General features: G+C 37.8%; 2 protein-coding genes across 2 annotated transcripts in view; one reads left to right on the top strand and one right to left on the bottom strand.

The window, feature by feature from the left end:
* The first annotated feature begins 13,932 nt into the window (after positions 1-13,932).
* Positions 13,933-18,124, top strand: LOC127440382 (agouti-signaling protein-like). Its single transcript, XM_051696910.1, has 3 exons — positions 13,933-14,147; positions 15,289-15,365; positions 16,626-18,124. Exons 1-3 carry the CDS (start codon positions 14,003-14,005, stop codon positions 16,809-16,811), a joined length of 408 nt encoding a protein of 135 aa, XP_051552870.1. The 5' UTR covers positions 13,933-14,002; the 3' UTR covers positions 16,812-18,124.
* Positions 18,125-19,442: 1,318 nt separating this feature from the next.
* Positions 19,443-24,099, bottom strand: part of LOC127440611 (uncharacterized) — a 76,960-nt gene continuing 72,303 nt past the window's right edge. The window contains exons 59-61 of the mRNA XM_051697290.1: positions 22,456-22,575; positions 22,014-22,167; positions 19,443-21,032 (exon numbers count right to left, since the gene is read on the bottom strand). Of these exons, the coding sequence (XP_051553250.1) occupies positions 21,028-21,032; positions 22,014-22,167; positions 22,456-22,575 (279 nt within the window). The 3' untranslated portion in view covers positions 19,443-21,027. The remainder of the gene's footprint in view (positions 21,033-22,013; positions 22,168-22,455; positions 22,576-24,099) is intronic.

Below are 24,099 nucleotides of genomic sequence, written 5' to 3'. Positions count from 1 at the left end.
ACAACTGTGAACAGTGAACATTTGCACATTCTATGGTTCATATTCTGCACATATTTTGCACATCCCTGCACAACTGCACATATTTTGCACAACTCTACATCTCCTTTGTTAAAACCAGTCAGTTTACTTTTTCTATATATATAGTATCTTAAATATAGCTTATTATTTATCTTATTATGTTTATTGTTTATTGTATGCATCAAACACCAAAGCAAATTCCTTGTATATGAAAACTTACTTGGCAATAAAGTCAATTCTGATTCACTTTTACTCAAGTATGACAAATGGTTACTTTATACAACACTGCTCTTTTGACAATCATACACCTGTAGCACAAATGCTAGTATTGCAGCATTGTTTATCAACTGAGTTGCTAGGAGACATTTCTAGTGGCAGTCGAAAACCTGATAAGCTAACGGGAGTGGTGCAGTTTTGTTTCCTTTCACATCATCTTCCAAACATCTGGCAATGGAATGCCTTTATGGTAGGAGATTGGAGATATTGAGTAGGAATATCCCACATCCGACTTTGAATGGAATGCAGCATGAGTCTTTTCTGTTATTTGAGTTTTGCATCAAAGCTGCATTTAGGTTCAACAGTCTTTACTTCTCAAGACTCCCATTATTTCACTGTTATATAGCAATACTGTATGTCCAGGGCTCAATATGTTTGGGTTGTTATAGCTGACTGACACTTGAGTGGTATGTGAAATATACACCGATCAGCCACAACATTAAAACCACCTGCCTAATATTGTGTTGGTCCCCCCTCATGTCGCCAAAACAGCACCAACCCACATCTCAGAATAGCATTCTGAGATGATAGTCTTCACACCAAAACTGTACAGAGCGGTTATCTGAGTTACCGTAGACTTTGTCAGTTCGAATCAGTCTGGCCATTCTCTGTTGACCTCTCTCATCAACAAGGCATTTCTGACCACAGACCTGCTGCTCACTGGATGTTTATTTGTTTTTGGCACCATTTGGAGTAAATTCTAGAGACTGTTGTGCGTGAAAATCCCAGGAGATCAGCAGTTACAGAAATACTCAAACCAGCCTGTCTAGCACCAACAACCATCCATGCAATTATCTAATCAGCCAATCATGTGGCAGCACTGCATAAAATCATGCATATACAGGTCAGGAGCTTCAGTTAATGTTCACATCAATCATCAGAATGGGGAAAAAATGTGATCTCAGTTATTTCGACCGTAACATAATTGTTGGTGAAATATGGGCTGGTTTGAATATTTCTGTAACTGCTGATCTCCTGGGATTTTCATGCACAACAGTCTCTAGAATTTACTCAGAATAGTGCCAAAAACAAAAAACATCCAGTGAGCGGCAGTTCTGCGGATGGAAATGCCTTGTTGATGAGAGAAGTCAACAGAGAATGGCCAGACTGGTTGGGACTGACAGAGTCTACTGTAACTCAGATAACCGCTCTGTTCAGTTGTAGTGAGAAGAATATAATATCAGAATGTTATTCTGAGATGTGGGTTGGCGCTGTTTTGGTGGCACGAGGGGGACCTACACAATATTAGGCAGGTGGTTTTAATGTTGTGGCTGATCGGTGTATTCCTATGAAAGTTAAATAGGTAAAATGTGCCAGGCAGCCATACTGCATCACTTTTCTCTAGCATCAACCAGCAACCACAAACTGTTACTCTCCAAAAAAATTTGTTGTGTTAAATTGGCTTATTTGACCAATGGGTCAAGGTTTGGCTGGTTAGGTAGATGCATTAACTAAACCATTCTGAGGCCATCTTCCCTTCTGATTATCATCCAAAATTAGACATGTTTTCTGACAAAAAAAAAAAAAAAATATATATATATATTTTTTTTTTTTTTTGTTTTTTTTTTTTGCAAGCAACAATTAATTTTATTCACCATTCACTATCATTGCATCTTTTTTTCATACAATGAAAGTGAATAGAGACAGAGATTAATATTCTGCCTAAAATTTCCTTTTGTTTTCCACAGAAGAAGAAAGTATGTTATATATGCTTGGAAGAACATGAGGGTGAGTAAATGATGACAGAATTTTTATTTTTGGTGAAATATCCCTTCAGTGCATTTCTTAAATATAAGGGAGCCATTAAAGGCTTGTCAGCACGTGTATGAATGCTGAAATTATAATATTGAAAACTTAAGCTCCTGGAGTATTACAGAGAGCAAAGAAAACAAATTCATTTTTTTTTTTTTTTTAAGTAGAAAATACAATAATAACTGACCTGTAGACTCTCTGTAGACCAGACAGCTGAGTGATAGTTTGGCAGTGTGTGGCAGATGGTTTTCTGAAAATCCAGTGATCAGAGTGCGAGCACACACACTTGCATTTAGAGGAGTGAAAACTACAAGAGACCAGAAATTACTCAAGAGCCTTCTGGGGAATTCTGGTGCCTGTGGGATGAGTCTCTACACAAAGAAGAGTAAATGTTGATTCAAGGCTGATGAATTGAGGAAGAAAACAAAATAAATTAGAACCAGAACATTAGTTTGTCAGGGGAAAGGCAGAGTGGCTTAGGGACAACTCTGTGGATGTCCTTGAGTGGCCCAGCCAGAGCCCGGACTTGAATCCAATCGAACATCTCTGGAGAGACCTGAATGTCCACCAACAGTCCCCATCCAACCTGACAGAGCTTGAGAGGATCTGCAGAGAAGAATGGCAGAAAATCCCCAAATCCATGTGTGCAAAGCCTGTAGCATCATACCCAAAAAGACTTAAGGTTGTAATCACTGCCAAAGGCGCTTCAACTAAGTACTGAGTTATGGGTTTGAATACTTAAGTCAATGTGATATTTCAGGTTTTTTTTTTCTTCTTTTTAATAAATTTGCAAATGTATCAAAAATCTGTTTTTTGCTTTGTCATTATGTGGTATGGAGTGCAGATTGATGTAAGAAAAAAATAATTTAAAGCATTTTAGCATGAGGCTGCAACAACAAAATGTGAAAAAAATGAAGGGGTCTGAATACTTTCTGAATGCACTGTACCTTCTCACGACAAAATTGATGGCATGGGCTGATGTTGAATGCGTGCAAAACCAGCAAATATATCATTGTCAATCAGCCTTTTTTAATGCTGCACTTTATACTCAGTGAGACTTAAGTTAAAAAGGAACACATGGCTAAAATGATATCCTTATCCATTGTGAAAATTCAGTGTAGCTGTGTTTCAAGCACTGCCCACACGGAGGTCACTGCCAAACCAAGCAAGTTCCTCTTGATCAATGCAGCGATTTCACCTGTCAAAGTTCACCAAACTTGAACTCGAGATGACATCAGCGCAAGGAAATTCTTCACCACTGGAAGTCCACTGCGTGAAGTTCACGATTGCTCAGATTCCCATTGAGATGTATTACTGTATTTCGCCCGCAGAATTTCGCCGTGCGAAAGTATGTGACCACGCCTATGCAAATCACCATGTTGGCCACTATGCGAAGCCTACGCTGTAGGTTCGAAGCAGAAGTATAAATTGGCCTTTATAAATGTCCAATTCAGGCACTTCAAGTCCAGTATGAGTGTCATGGTCCAGACCGCCAATCGGGTTTGTTTTGTGTGTCCACTAGCTGTCTGTTTATTTTTTCCCTTGTGTCACAGGTGTCACATGTTTTTCGTGGGTGGCATCACTAGGCAATGGTGATTCGCGCCACACACTGATTATCAGCGACACCTGTTCCTTATTTCCCTTGCCCTATGTTTCCCTTGTGTTCACAATATCTTGTAGCTAGATCGTCTTGTGTGTTATTGAACTGAGTAAAAAGTCTGAAAAGAGTGCATCTGCTGCACATGAAGGCAAAGAGAATAAAAGACTTACCTGAAGTGTGACACTGCTCCCCGTCTCCTCCTTTCCACACCCGAACCCTGACGTTGTGTCACACTGGTGCTGAAACCCGGGAGAAATTTGAGGAGATAAGTCGTCATGGAATCCTTACCACTGGGCGAGGTGATCAAGATCCCCTCAGCCAACCTCCTCATCTATGCTGACCAGAAGAGCCATCATTCACCGGGTCGGCTGGACCCCCGCTCCCTGAAGCTGGGTTCTCCCTCGTGCAGCAGCTCCGGGACACCTGCCAGAAATGGTCGCTGGCGGGGGAACCCCACAGAGCTGGACATCGTGGGCTAGGTGGTATTGGAATCGTTCGTCACTCAGCTGCCCTGTGGTGTGTCCGAGTGGGTCCAGTGCCACCGTCCGGCATCGCTGGAGGTAGCGGTCCAGCTGGCCGAGGATTGCATGGTGCCGTTTCTGGGAAGTAGTGAACCGGAGTCTCTCTCTCTCTCTCTCTCTCTCCCCCTCCTTCCCTCCCTCCCTCCCCTACCCCCAATCCTCATCCCCGCCCATCCTCTTTCCATCCCATCCCTGCCCCCAGGAAACTGGGCAGTCCTGTGCCCAGGTTTCTTCCCCGATTAGGGGGGTCCCACCCCGCCGCCACCCCTCCGTTATCCCTCCCAGGTTGGCGAGCCCGGTCCCACGGGTGTAGTAGGGGGGCCTGGGCCAGTCTGTTGGAGATGCAGGAATCCATGGCATTTCCAGGACTGTTGTCCAGGAATGGAGGAGGGCACTCTGGTCCAGATTCCCGACACTCCACAGGCCACCCCCAATCGAGCTGGAGCATATCAAGCGTTGGTGGATTCTGGCTGTTCTTAAACCACCATCCACCAACGCTTGGTACAAGACGGGGCATTGGGCACAAATAGTCGGGTGAAGGTGCGGTGTGTGCACAGGGTTATTCACACGTATCTGGTGGTTACCATTGAGATACTAATCAGGGGAAGAAAACAGAGTGGAGGCCATGGTTAATTCCCACCTCACCCATCTGCTAATTTTGGGAAAGAATTGGCCTGATTTTAAGAATTTATTAAGGGAAAAATGTGCGGATGAGTCCTGTGAAATAATGCCCCGGTGTCTGGCATGCGATGCTATGGCTGGAGAGGTGGTGCTAGGGCCATCTACATCTGCTCTATGTCAAAGTGACACAGAGGAGGGTGTCCCCACCCTCAGGGAATTTCCCTCTTGAGCAGTCACGTTACGAGTCCCTCAAACACTCATTTAACCAAGTTATAGTAATCGATGGTCAACATCTCCAGCCTAACGTCATGCTCGCATACCCATATTTTTCAATGATTAAAGATTGGTTGTATCAAGTAATGCAGGACACTCAAACAAAAGAGAATACAACCCAGTTATTAGTCCCGAAGAGCCGTCGGGAAACTCTCTTCCAGGCGGCTCACCATAATCCAATGGCAGGCTATTTAGGACAGGAAAAAACACTAAACCGAATAATGGCCCCTTTTTTTGGCTGGGCATTCATGGGGACATTCACAGGTGGTGTACGATGTGCCGTGAATGTAAGTTCATTCACGAGGATGCTAGAAATTGGGATAAATGGCTTGAACTCCTGTTATTTGCAGTTCGAGAGGTCCCACAAGCCTCCACATGATTTTCCCCATTCGAGCTGCTGTATGGGCGTCGGCTGCATGGCGTGCTTGACATCATACGGGAAGCTTGGGAGGAGGGACCTTCAAACAGCAAAAATGAAATTCAGTAAGTTCTGGATCTTAGAGAAAAACTCCACACTTTGGGTCAACTAACACAGGGGAATTTGCTCCAAGCTCAGGAACGTCAAAGCGATTGTATGACAGGAGCACTCGTCTATGGGAATTCACACCGGGAGATAAAGTGCTTGTATTTCTGCCCACCTCAAGCTCTAAATTACTCGCCAAGTGGCAAGGGCCCTTTGAGGACACACAGCAAGTCAGAGATCTCGATTATGAGGTTAAGCAAACGGATGGGGCGGGGCACGTCAAGTTTACCACCTCAATCTCCTAAAGTCATGGAGGGAGGTGGCCCCTGTAGCCTTGGCGATGGTAGTCCTAGAGAGGGCGGAGCACTATTACACCCATGCTTGACATGGGTGTAATAGAAGAGTCGCACAGCGATTGGGCCAGCCCAGTGGTTCTGGTACCTAGGAGTGACGGGACAGTCCGGTTCTATGTAGACTATCGAAAAGTGAATACGGTGTCTAAATCTGATGTGTACTCAATGCACCAGATTGACGAATTGCTCAATCGGTTGGGCGTGGCTCAATTTTATTCAACACTGGATTTAACAAAGGGCTATTAGCAGATCCCCTTAACTCCAATCTCCTGAGAAAAACAAAACTGCGTTTTCCACACCTTTCGGTTTACGCCAGTTTGTGACTCTTCCGTTCGGTTTGTTTGGGGCCCCTGCCACGTTCCAGCATCTCATATATAAAGTTCTCAAGCCACATACAGCATATGCCGCCACTTATTTAGACGATATCATCATTTATAGTAATGATTGACTGTGGCACATGCAACATCTGAGAGCTGTTCTGAGGTCGCTGCGACGGGCAGTGCTCATGGCCAGTCCAAAGATGTGCGCAATTGGCGGGAGGAAGTTGGGTATCTGGGGTTCCACTTGGATCATGGGCAGTTGCGACCCCAAGTTAACAAAACAGCAGTGATCATGGCCTGCCCAGGACCAAAAAGGAGGTGAGACAGTTTCTGGGGCTGGCTGGCTACTACTGAAGACTTGTGCCTAGTTACTCTGATGTCACCAGTCCCCTGACTGATCTTACTAGAAAGAGGGCTCCCGATCTGGTCCAGTAGACAGAGCCATGCCAACAGGCTTTTCTAAAAATAAAATCTGCACTTTGTGGGGGACCACTCCTACATGCTCCAAACTTCTCTCTCCCCTTTATTTTGCAGATGGATGCATCTGACAGAGGGTTGGGGTGGGCCTTCACCCTCTGTTCAGATCACACCCCACTCCAGTGGCTCCATTGCATGAAGGATACCAATGCGCAGATCCCCCTTTTGGTACCTGGCACTTCAGCCATTCAAATTCACAGACCAGGGGCACAGATGGCTGTGGCTGAATTTTTCTCCAGAAATGGGGGGGGAGTTGGCAGGCTGGATGTTGTCCCGGTCTGAATCGGGCAGTGGGGGTATGTGGGGATGGGGGCATGGTTGTGTGTCTGTTTGCGGGAGAGAGGGAGTGGTGTGGCTCGTCAAGCTGGCTGGCATAATTTCTAACAGCTGTTTCTCATTACAGTGATGGTGGAGAGAGCCCTTAAAAGCAACCAAAAACACCAGAGAAGACAGAGAGAGAATGAGTGTGCAGCATTAGCATCTGTTATATTGAGTGTTTGTTATATTGAGTATTGTGAAGAAGTGTGTTTATTTTGAGAGTGAATTATTGAACTGAGTGAAAAGCCTGAAAAGAGTGCATCTGTTGCATACAAAGGCAAAGAGAATTAAAGCCATACCTGAAGTGTGTCTCTGCTCCCCATCTCTTCCTTTCCACACCCGAACCCTGACGTTGTGTCACACTGTCATAATTTAGTAATATATAATAATTTCCACCCTGTCTCTGGCCCTCTGTCTGAAATACTTTGTTTTAACCTGTCTAGCCTTTAACACTTCAACAAAGCACCCACAAAGAATTTCCCAAAATGTTCACAGAGAAACAGAAGAATCTGAAAATGAATGCACAGGAGGATTTAAAACAGAATTGAATGGTAGAAAAGAGAACCTGAGGTCTATGACAATTATTAGTAATATGTTCAGAGAAGTATTTACATTTTGCGGCCTTTGCCGCTTTCTGAAACATATTATATGAGTCTCTCAAAATATCATAAGAAACCTGCAGTCTGTCCTTTTTCCTTTTGCGTTCTGCACGTCTACATGCATGCCTTAGGGAGTGTGTAGTGTCAGTATGCCAGGGCACTGGCACAGGCTTATGTACCTTAGAGGTGCAATGGAATTCATAATATCTGCACAGGTGGAATTAAAATGATTAAGATGGTCATCAGCATCCAAGTTATACGGAATAGAGTCCATTTCCAGAGAGTAACATACTTCCTGATATGTTGCAGCAAACTCTTCACTAGAGCGCTGATTAAGAGTACGAGATAAGCATGCCAGAGATGGATTTCTGAGGATTCTGCCAGTAAGAGGGACAGAGAAAAGTACTGGCCTGTGGTCAGAGAAAGTTTCACTACTGATTTCAAGGTCAGAAATTAAAAATCCATGTGTTAAAACCAAGTCTAATGTGTGTCCATGATACCCATTGAACAAAGTAAAATGACTCAATTATATATACAAATTCTGTAGAGTATGGTTTAGACGGGCAACGTGTGAATATTGAAATCACCCAGTAGCAATATTTTTTCATGCCTGGCAACTAGGTCCCCCATTAGTACAGCAAATTCACTTAAGAAATACTTGTTTTGCGGAGGTGGACGATATATAAGAGCAATGACAATGGGATTTACTAAGATTAACTGCATAAGTTGCACTTCAAAGCTGTGATATAAGCCAGTAAGTAAAGATCTACAGTGAAAGTTGTCTTTAAAACAGTTACCAGACCCCCTCCACGACCAGACAAACGCAGGGAGTTTAAAAAGCTACAGCCATGAAGCACCAGTTCCGAGAATGGATATAACTCACCTGGCTTCATCCAGGTCGATTGAAACTCAGTCGAATAAAAACGAACAAGCTCCACAACATTATTAAACAAAATTTCAGGATTTACACATAATACACATCCAACACATTGCATCTGAATATATTAATCTGTTCACTCAAACTCAGCAGCAAAACAAACTATAAAACAGTCATGACATTTGAAATATTCATGAATGAAACTGTTTTGCAGTTGGGTCCAGTAGTGTTTTAACTGCCCCATCCTTAAATAACAGTTCTTTTGTAAAGTTGGAATTAGGGGAGGGCGATATGACCAAAATCTTATGTCACGATATGAGTAATTTTATATCATGCTATTTCGTGATATAGTAATTTCTTTCTAGAAAACCAATAAAATTCGGTTAGCATAATAAATAACCATACTGTAATGCCTATTTTGGAAAATCTAGTCAGTGAAATAAATACTTTTAATGAAAACTACTTCCTCTTATATAATTTTCTCTTTATTTAGAACTTGACAAAAGTTAAAAATAAAATAAACACTAGTTTTAAATCAACCTTACTATAATACTCAATTTCACATTATGCCACATTTCAGTCTGATATGTTGTTGGCCAGTATTATTATAAACTTTCCTCAAGAAACTGAAGATCTTTTCAAAGCAAAGTAACAAAGAAAATATTCCATCATTTTAGTAAAAAAATAAAATAAAAATAGCAGCAGCAGAATGAGACGCTTTTTTAAAAGTTGTGCTTGTACCGCTCTTAAAACACTGGAAACCAATCGAAACGATAAAATACGTCCATCTAGTGCATATTTACAAAAGACTAACAATTAAAAATAGCACAGATGGGTGCAAAAACGGTCCAGGACATCTTCAAAACAGCAAGAAACAGCAGCTGAATGAAACAGAATGGGGTTCTCCTTTTTTTGAGGTATAACTTGACATGGCATCTTTAAAAGTGGCGTGAGATGCATGATAACATCAAAGCTGTTCATCTAGTGCATATTTATGTAGAAAAACATTTAAATCCAGATAGGCACATGGTGTCCTGTGTTAGTCCATTTTGGTATAGATGAATCTCCCATGACAGGCCCATCTCTCTCCTCTTCACCTGTGTGACTGACTGTGAGCACCTGTGGGTGGGGCCAAGGGTGCAATGACGAAAAATAGGCCATGATGTCTTGCTGAAAAGGCAGTCATATGCAGATGTATTTAGTCCTTGTAACGTTACAAGCAGTGTTGGGTAAGTTACTCTAAAAGTAATTAATTACTAACTACTAATTACATCTTTTACTGTTTAATTCTTTCAAATAAATCATATAAAATCAAATAAATTCACGAACTGGCCAAAGAATTTAAGGGAGCAGCGTTAAATTAGAAAACATATTTTAACATTAGATGTTAAATTTATATTTTAAATTCACTATTGTTTTATATAGAATTTTCTATAGTCTATACAGTATTTAACGCAATTACATCAGAAGTAACTAATTAAATTACTGAAAAATGAAGAGTAATCCTTTACTTTTTTCAATGAAAAAGTTATTTAATTATAGTAATTAATTACTTAGTAATGCATTACACCCAACACTGATCACAAGTTCCACAAATTCCAAACAAGTCGTTTTGCAGCTTGGTTTAAATAAATGCTCTTTTTCTATTGAGGAAGTTTTCAGTTCTCAAATTTACAGTATGTTTTTATAGTACAATGACCTCTTATATGTCAAAAGATTAAGAAAAATGTGATTCCTTGTGTCATGATCCCTTTAAACCTTTATCTTGAGATTTCACTACACTAAAATGCATTTATTTGCCAACATACTGTAGAAAACTGAATTTTAACCTTATGTAACCAAGTTTATGGTTGTTACAAAAAGGCTAATAAGAACTGTGGAATGCTGATTTAAACTTTTATAACCCATCACAGGAATACCTCTGACAACTTTATGTACACTCTGCAACAACCTCACTTCATCTTAAAAACTGCATTGGCACCATGCTAGTGCTTTCTGAGAGCAGAGTAGACCACTATCTGTACAAAAATTTAAATACAGAGTTGTTGGCAACATAAAAGGCAATGGTGGAAAAAAAAAAACAAAAAAAACATCAGGAATTGATTGTTCCAAGTACTTCAGCTAAGTGAACAATTCTTAGACTCAATAAGCTACTCTAAATATATATCTGTATGTGAGCTGATATAGTTGTAAGGGAGACTGGGTTGTACATGCAAACTTGTAAAGTAAATCATACTTTTAGATAATTCAGTCTCAGAGTGTTGATTACGGGTCGGTGCACAGCACACAAGATTCTCAAAAACATGCCTTAAAAATGTGGGTACAAAGATTTACTTAGTGCTAAACTGGATCCTTCATGTACGGTTATATAATATTGCATTTATTTATTGGATTGTTTGCTGTAAGTGGAGTCAGTTGGCACTGTTACTATTACAAAATATAAAATAGTTCCAAGAAAAAGCGATATAATTGATATTGCAAAATCTCTGTCAATTGATACTTTATACCATCGCCACAATACTTTATAGTTCCAAGAAACATGCAGCACCCCTACCAAGACATTTTTACTAGCTCAGTCAGCAGAGCATAGTGCTTGCAACACCAAGGTCATGGGTTTGATTCCTAGGGAATGCATGTTCCCTGAATGCTCTGCAAGTTGCCTTGGATAAAATCATCTGAAAGATATTTGACAATGTCTAAAATGTTAAGTAATTTCCCCAAATGTTTTAGTTATTAGAATATGTTTGAATTTACACATTTATCCATTCTTATTTGACACAACTCCATTAGTCCTGATGTAACGAATTCTCCTCAAAGGCCTCTTTATATTAGCATTTCACCTATAAAAGTGCATTTCCAGTGGAACTCTACACAACATTACAAGAATATCTGAGACAAAATACCAAGATAGCATATCAAAGATAAATCAGATAAAATATAAAAATCATGTCACGGAGTGGTGGGCAAAGTAACAATGTAATGTGACTAATTGAGGTTTAAGTTAGAAAAAGAATTAGACTACGCCACCCTGTTATTAAAAGGGAAATACTAACCCAAATCACAAAACGGGGTTTTTCAAAACAAAAGGGCTAGAGACATGGATACCAATGCACAAAAATATTTTATTTATTTTAACATTAGATGAGTCAGATGGGCACTGCACATTCATTCCATCATTTAAAACGTGTAAAAAGCGTGGTTCGCAATAAGGCTTCTCACACGCTCACACACACACACACACACACACACACACACACAAGAATAGAACAGCAAATACACTTGCTGAACACAGAGAGCTGAGGCTCTTACCAGGAGCAGGTAGACTAGCCGAGTGCAGCAGTCCCCGATAAAAAGACACTTCACCCACAAGTGTACACTCTCACAAGCACATGGGTGAATCATTTGTGAATACACAACACTCAACATGTGACAGGGGCACTACCATCATTTAGCGGGAAATGGCTAGCCCCCTACACTGGGCCCTCAGTAAAATAATCATGATAAATCAACAAAACAAAAAGACAAACTCTGGCCACAATTAAGAGGACACAGAGCTAACAAACTCAAACAATGGTTTTAACCCACACAAAAGAAAATGTATGTTAGTGTGAAGAGCAGGGGAAAGGGAGAGAGCTGATGACAAATCACCCTGCTAAGATCAACTTCACACAAACAATAACAATATAAAATAGTTTCAACCAGAACAAAACATGGTTTCCAAACTCGTATGACGATCTCGTTGGCTCAAGATATACAAATACTGAGACAAAGATATCACACTTGTCTCTATGAGTCCCAAAACAGCACTTTCAGAGATTTTAATGGAAACATACCAAAAACCAAAATGGGTCATAAACAAACAAAACAGAAACAAACAGAAAAAAAAAACAAAAGCAAACCTAAGCAGTAAAACAAAACAGCAGCGTTGGATGTTCAGCCCTGCCGACATACACATCCCGGTGAACAGTTTATTTCACCTATAAAAAAAGACAGTTACAAAAAACTAAAAACATTTAACCCACACGTGTTTTATTCACCATCGTATTTAATGATTTCACATACAAAAAGTGTTGGAGCTATAGCCATAATTACAGCCACGAATACACGGGCGGTATCTGGAACAGGCAGACTGGAGGAAGGCAGCAGTTGGCCAGCGGAGCTCGATATGAGCCTCACACAAACAACAGCTATCACATAAAAAGGAACTAACATTAGCACCTGGTACCAGAGCCAAACAGTTGGCCTAACACCTTACAACAACAACACATACCTTTGGAGCGGTAGGGTCTGATACTGGAAAAAGGGGTGGTCATTAGACCATGACGCGTGTCTAGGTGACACGTAGCCGGCCTAAAATACCTCACGAATGCTCAGTGATAGGCTACCAAACCTCACCTAATTCCAAGGGGGCATGATACAATAAAACAGGAAGAAGCGTTGTGTCTTCTCCACACGGTATAATGCAGATCGCATGAGGGAAAATCCCCACTATACACAATATAACAGAAATGACAAAACCAGGGGAATACTACAAGACAGCAGTCTGTCTCAAGCAATCAGATCAAATATGGAACGTCTATGAGTCTACATGTCAAAACTACTTTGTAATTTACATAAAGACATTCGTGAGGCACAGCCATTTGGAGGGAGATTCTTTGGTCTGATGAGACCAAAATTGAACTTTTGGGATTCAGTGTTATTGGTGCAAACCTAAGACAGCACATCACACTGAAAACAATATTATCGTGGTGGCAGCATCCTACCTTGAGGGTGTTTCTCTGCAGCAGGGACTGGAAAACTCATGATAAAGATGGAAAAATGGATGTAGCTCAGTGCAGAAACATCCTGGAGGAAAGCATGTTGTGATCCGTAAGTGCACCTGGCAGACGATTCAGTGTCCAACAGAACAGTGACCTCAGACAGCAAAATGTTTCAGACGTTTATTGTCCTGATGTGGCCCAAAACCCAGAGCTCAGTCCAGTTGCGCATCTGTGAAATGACTTTTAAAAAGTTGTTCACAAACAGTTCCCACTGAAATTGATCGAATTCGATCAATTTTTGTCAAGAGCAACAATTCTAGCTTAAAAAATTGCAATTGACATTGAGATTGAGATTGCTATAAACTTCACACAATCAAGAAAGTGATCATGTGACTTTGAATTGCACTTTTAGAATTGTCTCCATCAGTCATAATTTAACTGTGTCAGAGCAAGAGGGTGAAATACTGCCAGATTGTATAATTTTCTGTCTTTATTTTAATTAATAGTGGGGGGGGGTTACCTTTGTCATAATAGATTACTTTGTGTTGATGTGTGGAAACTCGTTAAAGTACATGATGTTTCTAATGCGGTAACAATAAACGTGCCGCTTTGGCTCATGTCCTCCTACTGAAATGAATGAGGAGTGCTCCTTAAACTGGGCGTGGATGAGTTTGCTGGCTCTATAAACGGTGGGCTTTATTACAGAGAGAACTCACTTCTTGAGGAAAGCCTTGCACTTATCTGACACATTTACAGACTTAAGTTGATCGACAAATGACGACGGTGATGATGAGAGGATTTTTGCTCTTCATCTGTTTGGTCTTCACAGCTGTTCAGTCGATCACAGGCGAAACGAGCAGGATAGATGTGCAAAAAAAGCATGAAAACGACGTGGCGCACCACAGCACCACTACAACAGGTAAGAAGATCTACATCTACATGTAATTTATATTATAAACGAGGCTATTAAATACGAAATAAAAATATCGTTATTATAATATTTAATGTAATATTTGATCATTGCATTTCATTATTTTATTAAATATTATTAAAAAATCTAATATATTTAAATGAAATGTTATTTAATATAAAAAAAATTAAAAGTTAAGATTATATCTAATTGACTTTGTAAATTAGCCTTTTAAAAATACGAAATGAAAATATAATTATAATATTTAATGTAATATTTTATCATTGGTAACACTTTACAATAAGGTTCCATTCGTTAAGATTAGTTAATGCATTAGGTATCATGAACAAGCAATTAACAGTATATTTCTACAGCATTTATTCATCATAGTTAATGTCAGTTAATAAAAAAACACAATTGTTCATTGTTAGTTCATGTTAGTTCAGTTAACTAATGTTAACAAATACAACTTTTGACTTTAAATTTATTAGTATGGTGAAATTAACATCAACCAAGATTAATAAAGGCTGTAAAAGTGTTGTTCATTGTTAGTTCATGTTAACTAATGTTGTTAATGTTAACATATGAAACAGTACTGTAATGTGTTACCTTGTAATTTTATTAAATACTACAATATAATGATACTATTTAAATATGTATATATTTAAATACATTTATATTGAATTGTTTTTTAAAGTTAAGATTATATATCTAATTTATGTTGTAAATTAGCCTATACATATAATAATACATCATACAAATATAATTACATTATATTAGAATAAGTAATGTAATTTAATTATATTGAATATAATATAAATTATAATATATTACATTACAATCAAAATGTTTAATGTGGCTGATCCTCATGCATCAGCCAAACTAAACATTTTAATAGTCAGTAGTATAATTTTATTCATATAACATATTTGATGTATTTGTATGTATAGGCTCAGAATTGTACAATTAAAATTAAGAAACTTTGTATATGCATAACATGCAAGCCATGATATTTTTTCATTTTATTATTTTTTTTATTATTATTATTGCAGACCTGTACAGTCTATTGTATTTTTGTAGATTTTGGTTTGCCTTCACAATGTGTTCTAAGTCCTAATTCAAAGTAAATGGGTGTCTATGTGTCCAACAGGAGTATGGAATCAGGAGAAGCCAAAGAGGCTCTTTGCCAGGACTCATTATCTGTCTCAGCAGAGACATCATGTGGTGGTAAGTTACTCACTTTCCAACATGTAATTTAGGAGATCTCATAACATAGACCCAAAATAACCTTTTTTGTTTTTTTTTTTTTTTTACTCATTTTTTATTTAAAACAAAATATTTATAGAGATAGTTCACCCAAAAATGAAGGTTGTATCAACTGTCATTATGTAGTCACCCTCGTGTTGTTTCAAACCCTTATGACTTTCTTCTGTAAATCACAAAAGGAGATGTTTTGCAGTGACAGCCTCAGTCACCTTCAGTTTTGGATGTAATTTAATAAAGTAATTAACTACTGTTATCTAATTACTTATTCAAAAAGGAGTGTAACCATTACCTAAATTATTGTAATCAGATTGCAGTTACTGCCTTTCAATAAAGTTAAAGGAATAGTTCACCCAAAAATGTAAATTCTCTCATCATTACTCACCCTCATGCCATCCCGGATGTGCATGACTTTCTTTCTTCTGCTGAACACAAACAATATTTTTTAGAAGTATATTTCAGCACTGTAGGTCCATACAACGCAAGTCAACAGGGTCCAAAACTTAGAAGCTCCAAAAAGCACATAAAGGCAGCATAAAGGTCATCAATACGACTCCAGTGGTAAAACCCATGTCTTCAGAAGCTATATGATAGGTATGGGTGAGAAACAGATCAATATTTAAGTCCTTTTTTAATATAAATAATCCTCCCTGCCCAGTAGGTGGCGATATGCACGAAGAATGTGAATCGCCAAAAACAAAAGTCGTCATCGTCTTAGGAGCTTAGGAAGGCTGTATGAAAGTGGAGATTTATAGTAAAAATGGACTTATATATTGATGTTTTTCACCCACACCTATCATATCACTTCTGAAGACATTGATTTAACCACTTAAGTCGAATGGATTACTTTTACGCTGCCTTGACACTGGTCACCATTCACTTTCATTGTATGAAAACGACTGTGTGAAAGTTAATATTGACAGAGGCTGTCATTCTGCCCAACATATTCTTTTGAAGCAACATAAGGATGAGTAAATAATGACAGAATTTAAATTTTGGGTGAACTATTCCCTAATTTAATGTGCGAGTTCATTTTAGATGTCCAGACCATATAATAACATTGTTCAAGTAGATTGCATGCGCATATAACCATCATAGACAATATGTTATTCCTTTCAGAAACCATGTAAATCTTTTTTACATTAAAATGTTTGAGTTAATAGAAATATATTAGTTGGTCTTTACCCTGTTAAGTCTTGTCTCATGGAAATTTGTCTCTTCCAGAGACCTAAGCCCAGACCTGAGGCAGTTCCTCCAGCCCAAACTCCAGCACGGCGTTGTGCTGGATTAATGGAGAGCTGTTCCTCGCTCACTCCCTGCTGTGACCCCTGCGCTTCATGCCACTGCAGGCTTTTTAACACAATCTGCCACTGCTGGAGACTGGTACACCTCTGCCCCAAGAAGACCTAATGACCCTTAACACATGTACAAACACACACAGACACTAACTATATATCACGCTGCTGTGCACATACAGGAATTAAACATGCATCTCGACACACACATGCGCTCTCTGATTGAAAATGCTTTATTGAGCACCATCAAACATGACGTTTAACTAAGAGGTAATTATATGTATTACTTTCTTTACAGTGTATGTTCAACTTTTACATAATCTACCAGGTAATATTTTGGACACACCTACCCACATTCTTAAGTGTTATGTTTTACACATTTCAGTATAGCAGTAAACACATCAAAGCTGTGAAATAACACAAATGAAAGTATGGGAATTAAGCAAATATTTTCACTTCTTCAAATTATTTGTCTATGGGCATTCTCTCAACCAACTTCTTGAGTTATCTACTGTACCTGGGAATGTCTGATCAGTACTGAAGTACATTCATTTTCATGCATGCTGGACACTTGTTGCCTGCTTTTCCTTCACTATCCATTCCAACTTTTAGATTTTAATTATTAAAAATACCTTGATAGCCAACATTTATATTTGCCAACAAACTAATGTCAAGCATTTGAGCATAAACCTATAGATCAAACAGGGTTTTAACAATTTCAGTCAAGTTTGTCCAAACTTTTGACAGGTAGTGTACAGTATGTAGAGTAATTTGCTAACTTTTTGCACCATACTTCTTTTATGATATGTTTACCAACTGGAGCTGACAGAATCCTTTAGGATTCATGCCTCATTTTGGCAAAGTTTCTTTTTTTAATTTTTTTATTATCGTTAGTATCAAATATTTTTGGCCCTATTAAGATAGGGGCATATACTATGTAATCTAAACTTTTTAACCTTTGTAGGCTCTGTATAACAATCCCTAAAATAACTTTATATATTAGAAGTCATTTTAGGTGCAGTAAATGTGAATGTCATTATTGTTATCCTATTCTATTGTGATTTGTTTTGGTCATATATAAAGCTGTGAGTGTAGCTTTTAAGATGCACTCATTTCTACTGTGATTATTCCAATTGTCATGTAACTGTTTTTCACAAACACACACACACACACACACACACCAAAGTTATACCTGTGGAAGAAAAATGCAAGCCCTACTGTAGATGATAAGCTCCTTTGAAAGATTGACTTTAACAATTATGTACTGGAAAAGTTGCCAGCTATACCCTTGTCATTTAGTATATTCCAACCCACTGTCAAGTCATTTTGACTGAATATTATTGAGGAAAAAATCAATGTCCAATCAAATAAATCAAATGTTTTCTTTTTAATAATAATACAAAAAAGAATAAATTAAAAACATTTAGAAGCCCATTGCTTTATGGTGAGTTCTTTCTTTCTTTCTTTCTTTCTTTCTTGTATCTGTGGTTTGGTTTTGTTTCAATTTATTGTATGTTAAAGGGTTAGTTCACCCAAAAATGAAAATTCTCTCATCATTTACTCACCCTGATGCCATCCCAGATCTGTATCTTTAGGTCCATACAATGTACGTGAATGGGTGCCAAAATGTTGAAGCTCCAAAATTCACATAAGCGCAGCATAAAAGTACTCCAGATGACACTGGTGGTTAAATCAATATCTCCAGTAGTGATTTGATAGGTGTGGGTGAGAAACAGATCAAATATTTAAGTCCTTTTTTTTACTATAAATTCTCCTGTGATTCACATTCTTCATGCATATCGCCCCCTAATGGACAGAGAGGAGAATTTGACAAAAAATGACATAAATATTGATCTGTTTCTCAGCCACACCCATCATATCATGTCTGAACACATGGACTTAACCACTGGAGACATATGGATTACTTTTATGCTCCCTTTATTTTGGAGCTTCAAAATTTTGGCACCCATTCGCTTGAATTGTATGGACCTACAGAGCTGAAATATTCTTCTAAAAATCTTAATTTGTGTTCTGCAGAAGAAAGTCATACACATCTGGGATGACATGAGGGTGAGTAAATCATGAGAGAATTTTCATTTTTGGATGAACTATTCCTTTAAGTGGTATGTGTCTTCAAAGACAAGGGCCAAGTCATCAAAGATCTAAAAAAAATGTTGATAATGAAGCCATGACATATAAGCAGCATTTTAAGAAATTAAAATGAGTAAATTTAGTTGTAAGAGAAATTTATGGGAATTTGGAGTGAGGCCCTTTACACACAGCGTCAAGGAACAAATTTATATTGCAGGTTAAAAGGGAGGAAAGTAGTTTGAAAGAAGGGAAAAATGCCAATTCACGGTCTACTAGTGTTTCATGAATTTTTGTTGGGGGGGGGGGGGATAACTTCAATTGACAGAACTGGTAAGATACACAGGTTCCTCTTCTTCAATATCATAAAGATCTGCTACTGAGATCTGCTACAAAATGCACGTATCAGTTTTTTACGATAATGTGACAGGGTTTTGATCTTAAACGACCCTTGCCAGATTAACACTCTGAAAGACGAACAAAAATATTTCTGCTATACTTCATGTCTGCAGAGCCGTGGCCAGTCATGCATCCTGCTTCAAGGAGTAACAGGAGAACACAAGCCAAACGTCTCCCACATGCGATGTGTAGATATAATTTATGTGTTGGGATATCATCACTTTTACACAAAAAAAATTGCTTTATATCTGGTAATCAGTGAAGCTTTTATTGGCAGTGAATCAGGTAAATGAAGAGAGCTAATGCACACATCTAAGTTCACAGAGAAGAATATTAATAATTATATGTCATCATAGGCAGATGCTTTAGATCATCTATTTGCAATGCACATCCATAACACAGTGAAATTCTGTAGTGTCCAAACAGTTTCATCCTTTGATTTAGTATCTTAATATTTTAATAAACAGTTTTATTCATGCTTTATTTATAAATCTATGATAAATATACATTGAACAATAAAAGATTAAATTACATTAACTGGTAACACTTTCAATAAGGTTCTTTTGTTAACATTAGATAATGAATTAGGTATCATGAACAAACGAACAATATATTTTTAAAAGCATTTAATAATCTTTGTTAATGTTAGTTAATAAAAATACAATTGTTTATTATTAGTTAGTTAAATGTTAGTTCATAGTGCATTAACTAATGTTAACTAATACAACTTATGATTTAAAAAATGTATTAGTAAATGTTGAAATTAACATTAGCCAAGATTAATAAATACAGTAAAAGTTTTGTTCATTGTAACTTTTGTTAACAAATGTAACCTTATTGTAAAGTGTTACACATTAACTAAATGTGAAATTGTTACATCTAAATTAATACATGCCAGATAGTTGTGATTATTTTCTTACATTTCTCTTCTCTTACTGAAAGAAAATGACATTTTTACTCATGAAATACTACACTACAAAAATGGTTGCAAATTGATTTAAAGAATGCAGTGTCAGGTAAAAACTAGTAATTGCACATGATAATAATAATAATAATAATGAGGGCCGTAACAGCCACAGACATTGACTATGCTTACATGCACTTATTTTTCTGATTATGGTTCATATTCTGGTTATATCACCCAGAATTACCTTTCTTTGGATGCAATGATATAAATAAATGTTAGATATTCTTAACAAGCTGTTTACATGAACCAAAATTCTGATTTATACAGCCATATGAGAGTGGTGCTATTCAGATTTTTAGAAAACAGATATACATCATTTGGTTATGGCAATCAGGGACTGTATGAATGTAGGCAATGATGTTTCTTCTAATGTTTGTAAAATTAGTGAAAAATGTACTCCTCACTAAAAAAAAAAGAAAAAAAAGGTGTCTAATATCACTTGACATAAGTGTCTCATATCACTTAGATATACAGATATGTTATTGTGGATATTCTGAACAAGGCGTTTACATGAACCAAATTCAGATTCATACAGGCACATGCCAGCTGTCTTATTCAGGTTTTTTGAAACTGGAATATTGGCTTAAATAGATGAATACATTTACGTGATGCTTAAATAATCGGAATATGGCCAAATTCTGATTAATATCTGAATATCTGTGTGCATGTAAATGCAGTCATTGAGAAACCAAAGATTCAGTATTGTATTTTTTGTTACATCCTTTGTAATAATATATATATAACTTTATAACATTAGTAATAATAAAAGTAGTAGTAATAACATATTTTGTACATGTTTTATTAATATAAAACAGGGAAGGTGACACTTCCTATCATCACTGGAATCAGCATAAAGACAGAAAACCGAACACCACTGTTACACTGAAAACAAAGCAGAAAAAAAATGAATATTAATGAAAACTTTCCACTACAATCTTTCACTTTGCTATTAAATAACACGGAATACACTTAGTAGTTATTTTATTTTTAAACCACAAAAGACTGTTATTTAATTAAATATTATCTGGATGTGCTGGGTGCTTCAAAGTGAAGGGACGGCACTCTATTCTGTCTGTAGTTTACTACAAATTATAAGCATGTGTGATGGTAGAATGTTTTCACACTCAGTTTGTTTAAGTGGTCTCAGAGTGGTTTGCAATATGTGCACACTCCACTCAATCTCTCAGGAGGAGTTCAATTCGCTTTAAGTCTTCACTTAAAGTCTGCATTCACTCACAACTTGAATTATGGAAGCAATTCCAGACATATTTTGGCTATAATAATGAAAAATGTTAAAAGGATCATTTAAAACACAATATATTACAATATTGTTAATATGTTATTCAATAGGTTCAAAACAGTATGAAAGAAAATGCAGACTGTTATAGAAAGAACTATTATAACTAAAGTGGACCAAAAAGAGATCCACTTTCAAGTCCAGGTAAAGTGTGAATGCAAAGTGAACTGGGTTCTTTTTATTTTTTCACTTTTGGGTCAGCTGAAAGGGATCCGAGTTTGGTTCTTTTAAAAGGACTTAAGTGTGAAGTGTAAGGGCCAAAGTATACTTCGGTTGTCCATTTTGCTGTTTGCTATGCACACAGTATGCGCAATGCAAATTTCATCATCAGCACAGTCTGAAAATTTCAGATTCATTGAGATTGTATGCCTTTTTGTTCTTTCAGCATATGAGATGTTAAATGTTTATCATATCACAGTATGCATTTAGCAAATATTTGTCAAAATAATGTCAATATGGTGTTTTTATCAAATCGTGCAGTCCTAGTAGTTATCTAATTAAAATATGGTATAATTTCCATATTTTTACCATCTCTGCACAGTCATGTAAGAAGGGGAAATACTGACCGCAATGAACAGGCAGCTCCAGTGGAACATAGTTTCTATGGCATAGATGGATATAGGCAGAGGCCAGTGTGCAAGGGGCTGGTCTAGAAACTGAACGTTTGCCACGTTCACACTCCAATTCTTCACATACCGACATGAACTGCAAAGGGTCCACCTAAAAAAGAAGTCTGAACAATGAGTGCTCATCAACGTGATATGAACAAATTAACAGTGTGACATGTGAACATGCAGAAAGAGAATTCTTAATCTGAAGTAGATTGTGTTGTATACAATTGCTTTTATTTTCTTGTTCATTTCCTCACTTTCCCCAAGGAGTCAATGTCTTTTGATCAATCTAATCAAAGGGGTCTTTACATACACTGGCTTGTAATAGATAGCACATGTGGACCTAGTGAAAGCTGTGCTGTTGAGTGAGAGGAAACAGAGACAGTGCGGTAGTTACCACTCTGAAACAGGTGCTCAGAGGAGAATTTGTTGAGGTGAACAGAAATTTGCATGACAGGGAGTCGGCAGTGTTGTTCTGACAGAATCCAGCTTTCCTGCTGACACACTCAGAATTCACCTACAGCAATGGACACAGTCATAAAAACAACATTAGTTACATTCGGATATATACAGTACATGTACAGAACGCTTATGCATTACAATACATTCTCATTCCTTTACTGTAATAGATGTAATTACATTTTATCCAGCTTATGGGGGGTTTTGAATCACATATACAATTACTTTGCGTCTACATGAAAACACATGTTAGACCAACAATATTCCCCCAACTGTTGTCCCTACTATCCTAACAGTGATGTCTGAAAGAACAATTACATATTAAACAATGTTGCTGATTTGCAAGTTCACAGCTGTTAGTTAACTGTTGTGTGGTGATTTTAGGAGCTCATGTAATGAGGTTTGTTGGTCGTCACCATTATTGGGGATTGCGTATTAAGGGTTGAGAATTATTTTGTGTCTTGTGCATGCATACTTTGCCTTGCAAGACATACCTTTCTTCAGAGGTAAAGATTACAGCTAACTTCATGTAAAAGTGATTGAAATGGTGACAAAATAAAAGTTCTTGTATTGCGAAATGATAGTTGGCAGAACAAGAAATTAGTAGTTCTCTCAAAAATATGTTTGCATTTAGTGAACAAACAAATTCACATTGACTAAACAAACCAATGTTACTAGGGGCCTGGGTAGCTCAGCGGGTAAAGACGCTGACTACCACCCCTGGAGTCGCGAGTTTGAATCTAGGGCATGCTGAGTGACTCCAGCCAGGTCTCCTAAGCAACAAAATTGGCCCAGCTGCTAGGGAGGGTAGAGTCACATGGGGTAACCTCCTCGTGGTTGCTATAATGTGGTTCGCTTTCGGTGGGGCGTGTGGTGAGTTGTGCGTGGATGTGCGGAGAATAGCGTGAAACCTCCACACTCTGCGGTAACGCGCTCAACAAGCCATGTGATAAAATGCGTGGGTTGAAGTTCTTAGACGTGGAGGCAACTGAGATTTGCCCTCCGCCACCCGGATTGAGGTGAGTCACTACACCACCACAAGGACTTAGAGCCCATTGGGAATTGGGCATTCCAAATTGGGTAGAAAAAGGGTAGAAAATAAAAAAAATAAAAAAATTATTATTAAGACAGTTGTTAAGAGCACTCAAAAATATTACTGCATCATGTTGCATTGATTTTTTTTCAGTTTGCTCAACAATTCTTTTTTAGAGTGTCCTTTCAAGGATCTTTAACAGAATAGTTTAGCCAAAAGCTAAAATATTGCCATCCCTCATGTTGTTCCAAGTGTTTTTGAAGAATATTCATGCTCCTCTTTTCCAACATAAATGCATATTAAACATACACTGTAGAAAGTTGTCACTTGCATTTGTTACTTTAAAGAGCTATTTCTACCTGTTCTAACCCTTGAAATGGCTTTTGTTGGTGTAACCTAATGTATTCAGGTTGATTCAGTGATGTCAAAATTATATTTTGTCTTGGATAAAATTTCTACAATTTAGAAGTTACCACCTTAAGTTTGATTATGTGCAACCAGAAATGAGGTTTAACAGCTTCAATGTAGGATCTCAGAGATTTTCAAAAA

This window comes from Myxocyprinus asiaticus, chromosome 5 (assembly GCF_019703515.2).
Source record: "Myxocyprinus asiaticus isolate MX2 ecotype Aquarium Trade chromosome 5, UBuf_Myxa_2, whole genome shotgun sequence".
Classification (NCBI taxonomy): domain Eukaryota; kingdom Metazoa; phylum Chordata; class Actinopteri; order Cypriniformes; family Catostomidae; genus Myxocyprinus; species Myxocyprinus asiaticus.
This window is presented reverse-complemented; position numbering and strand designations above follow the sequence as displayed.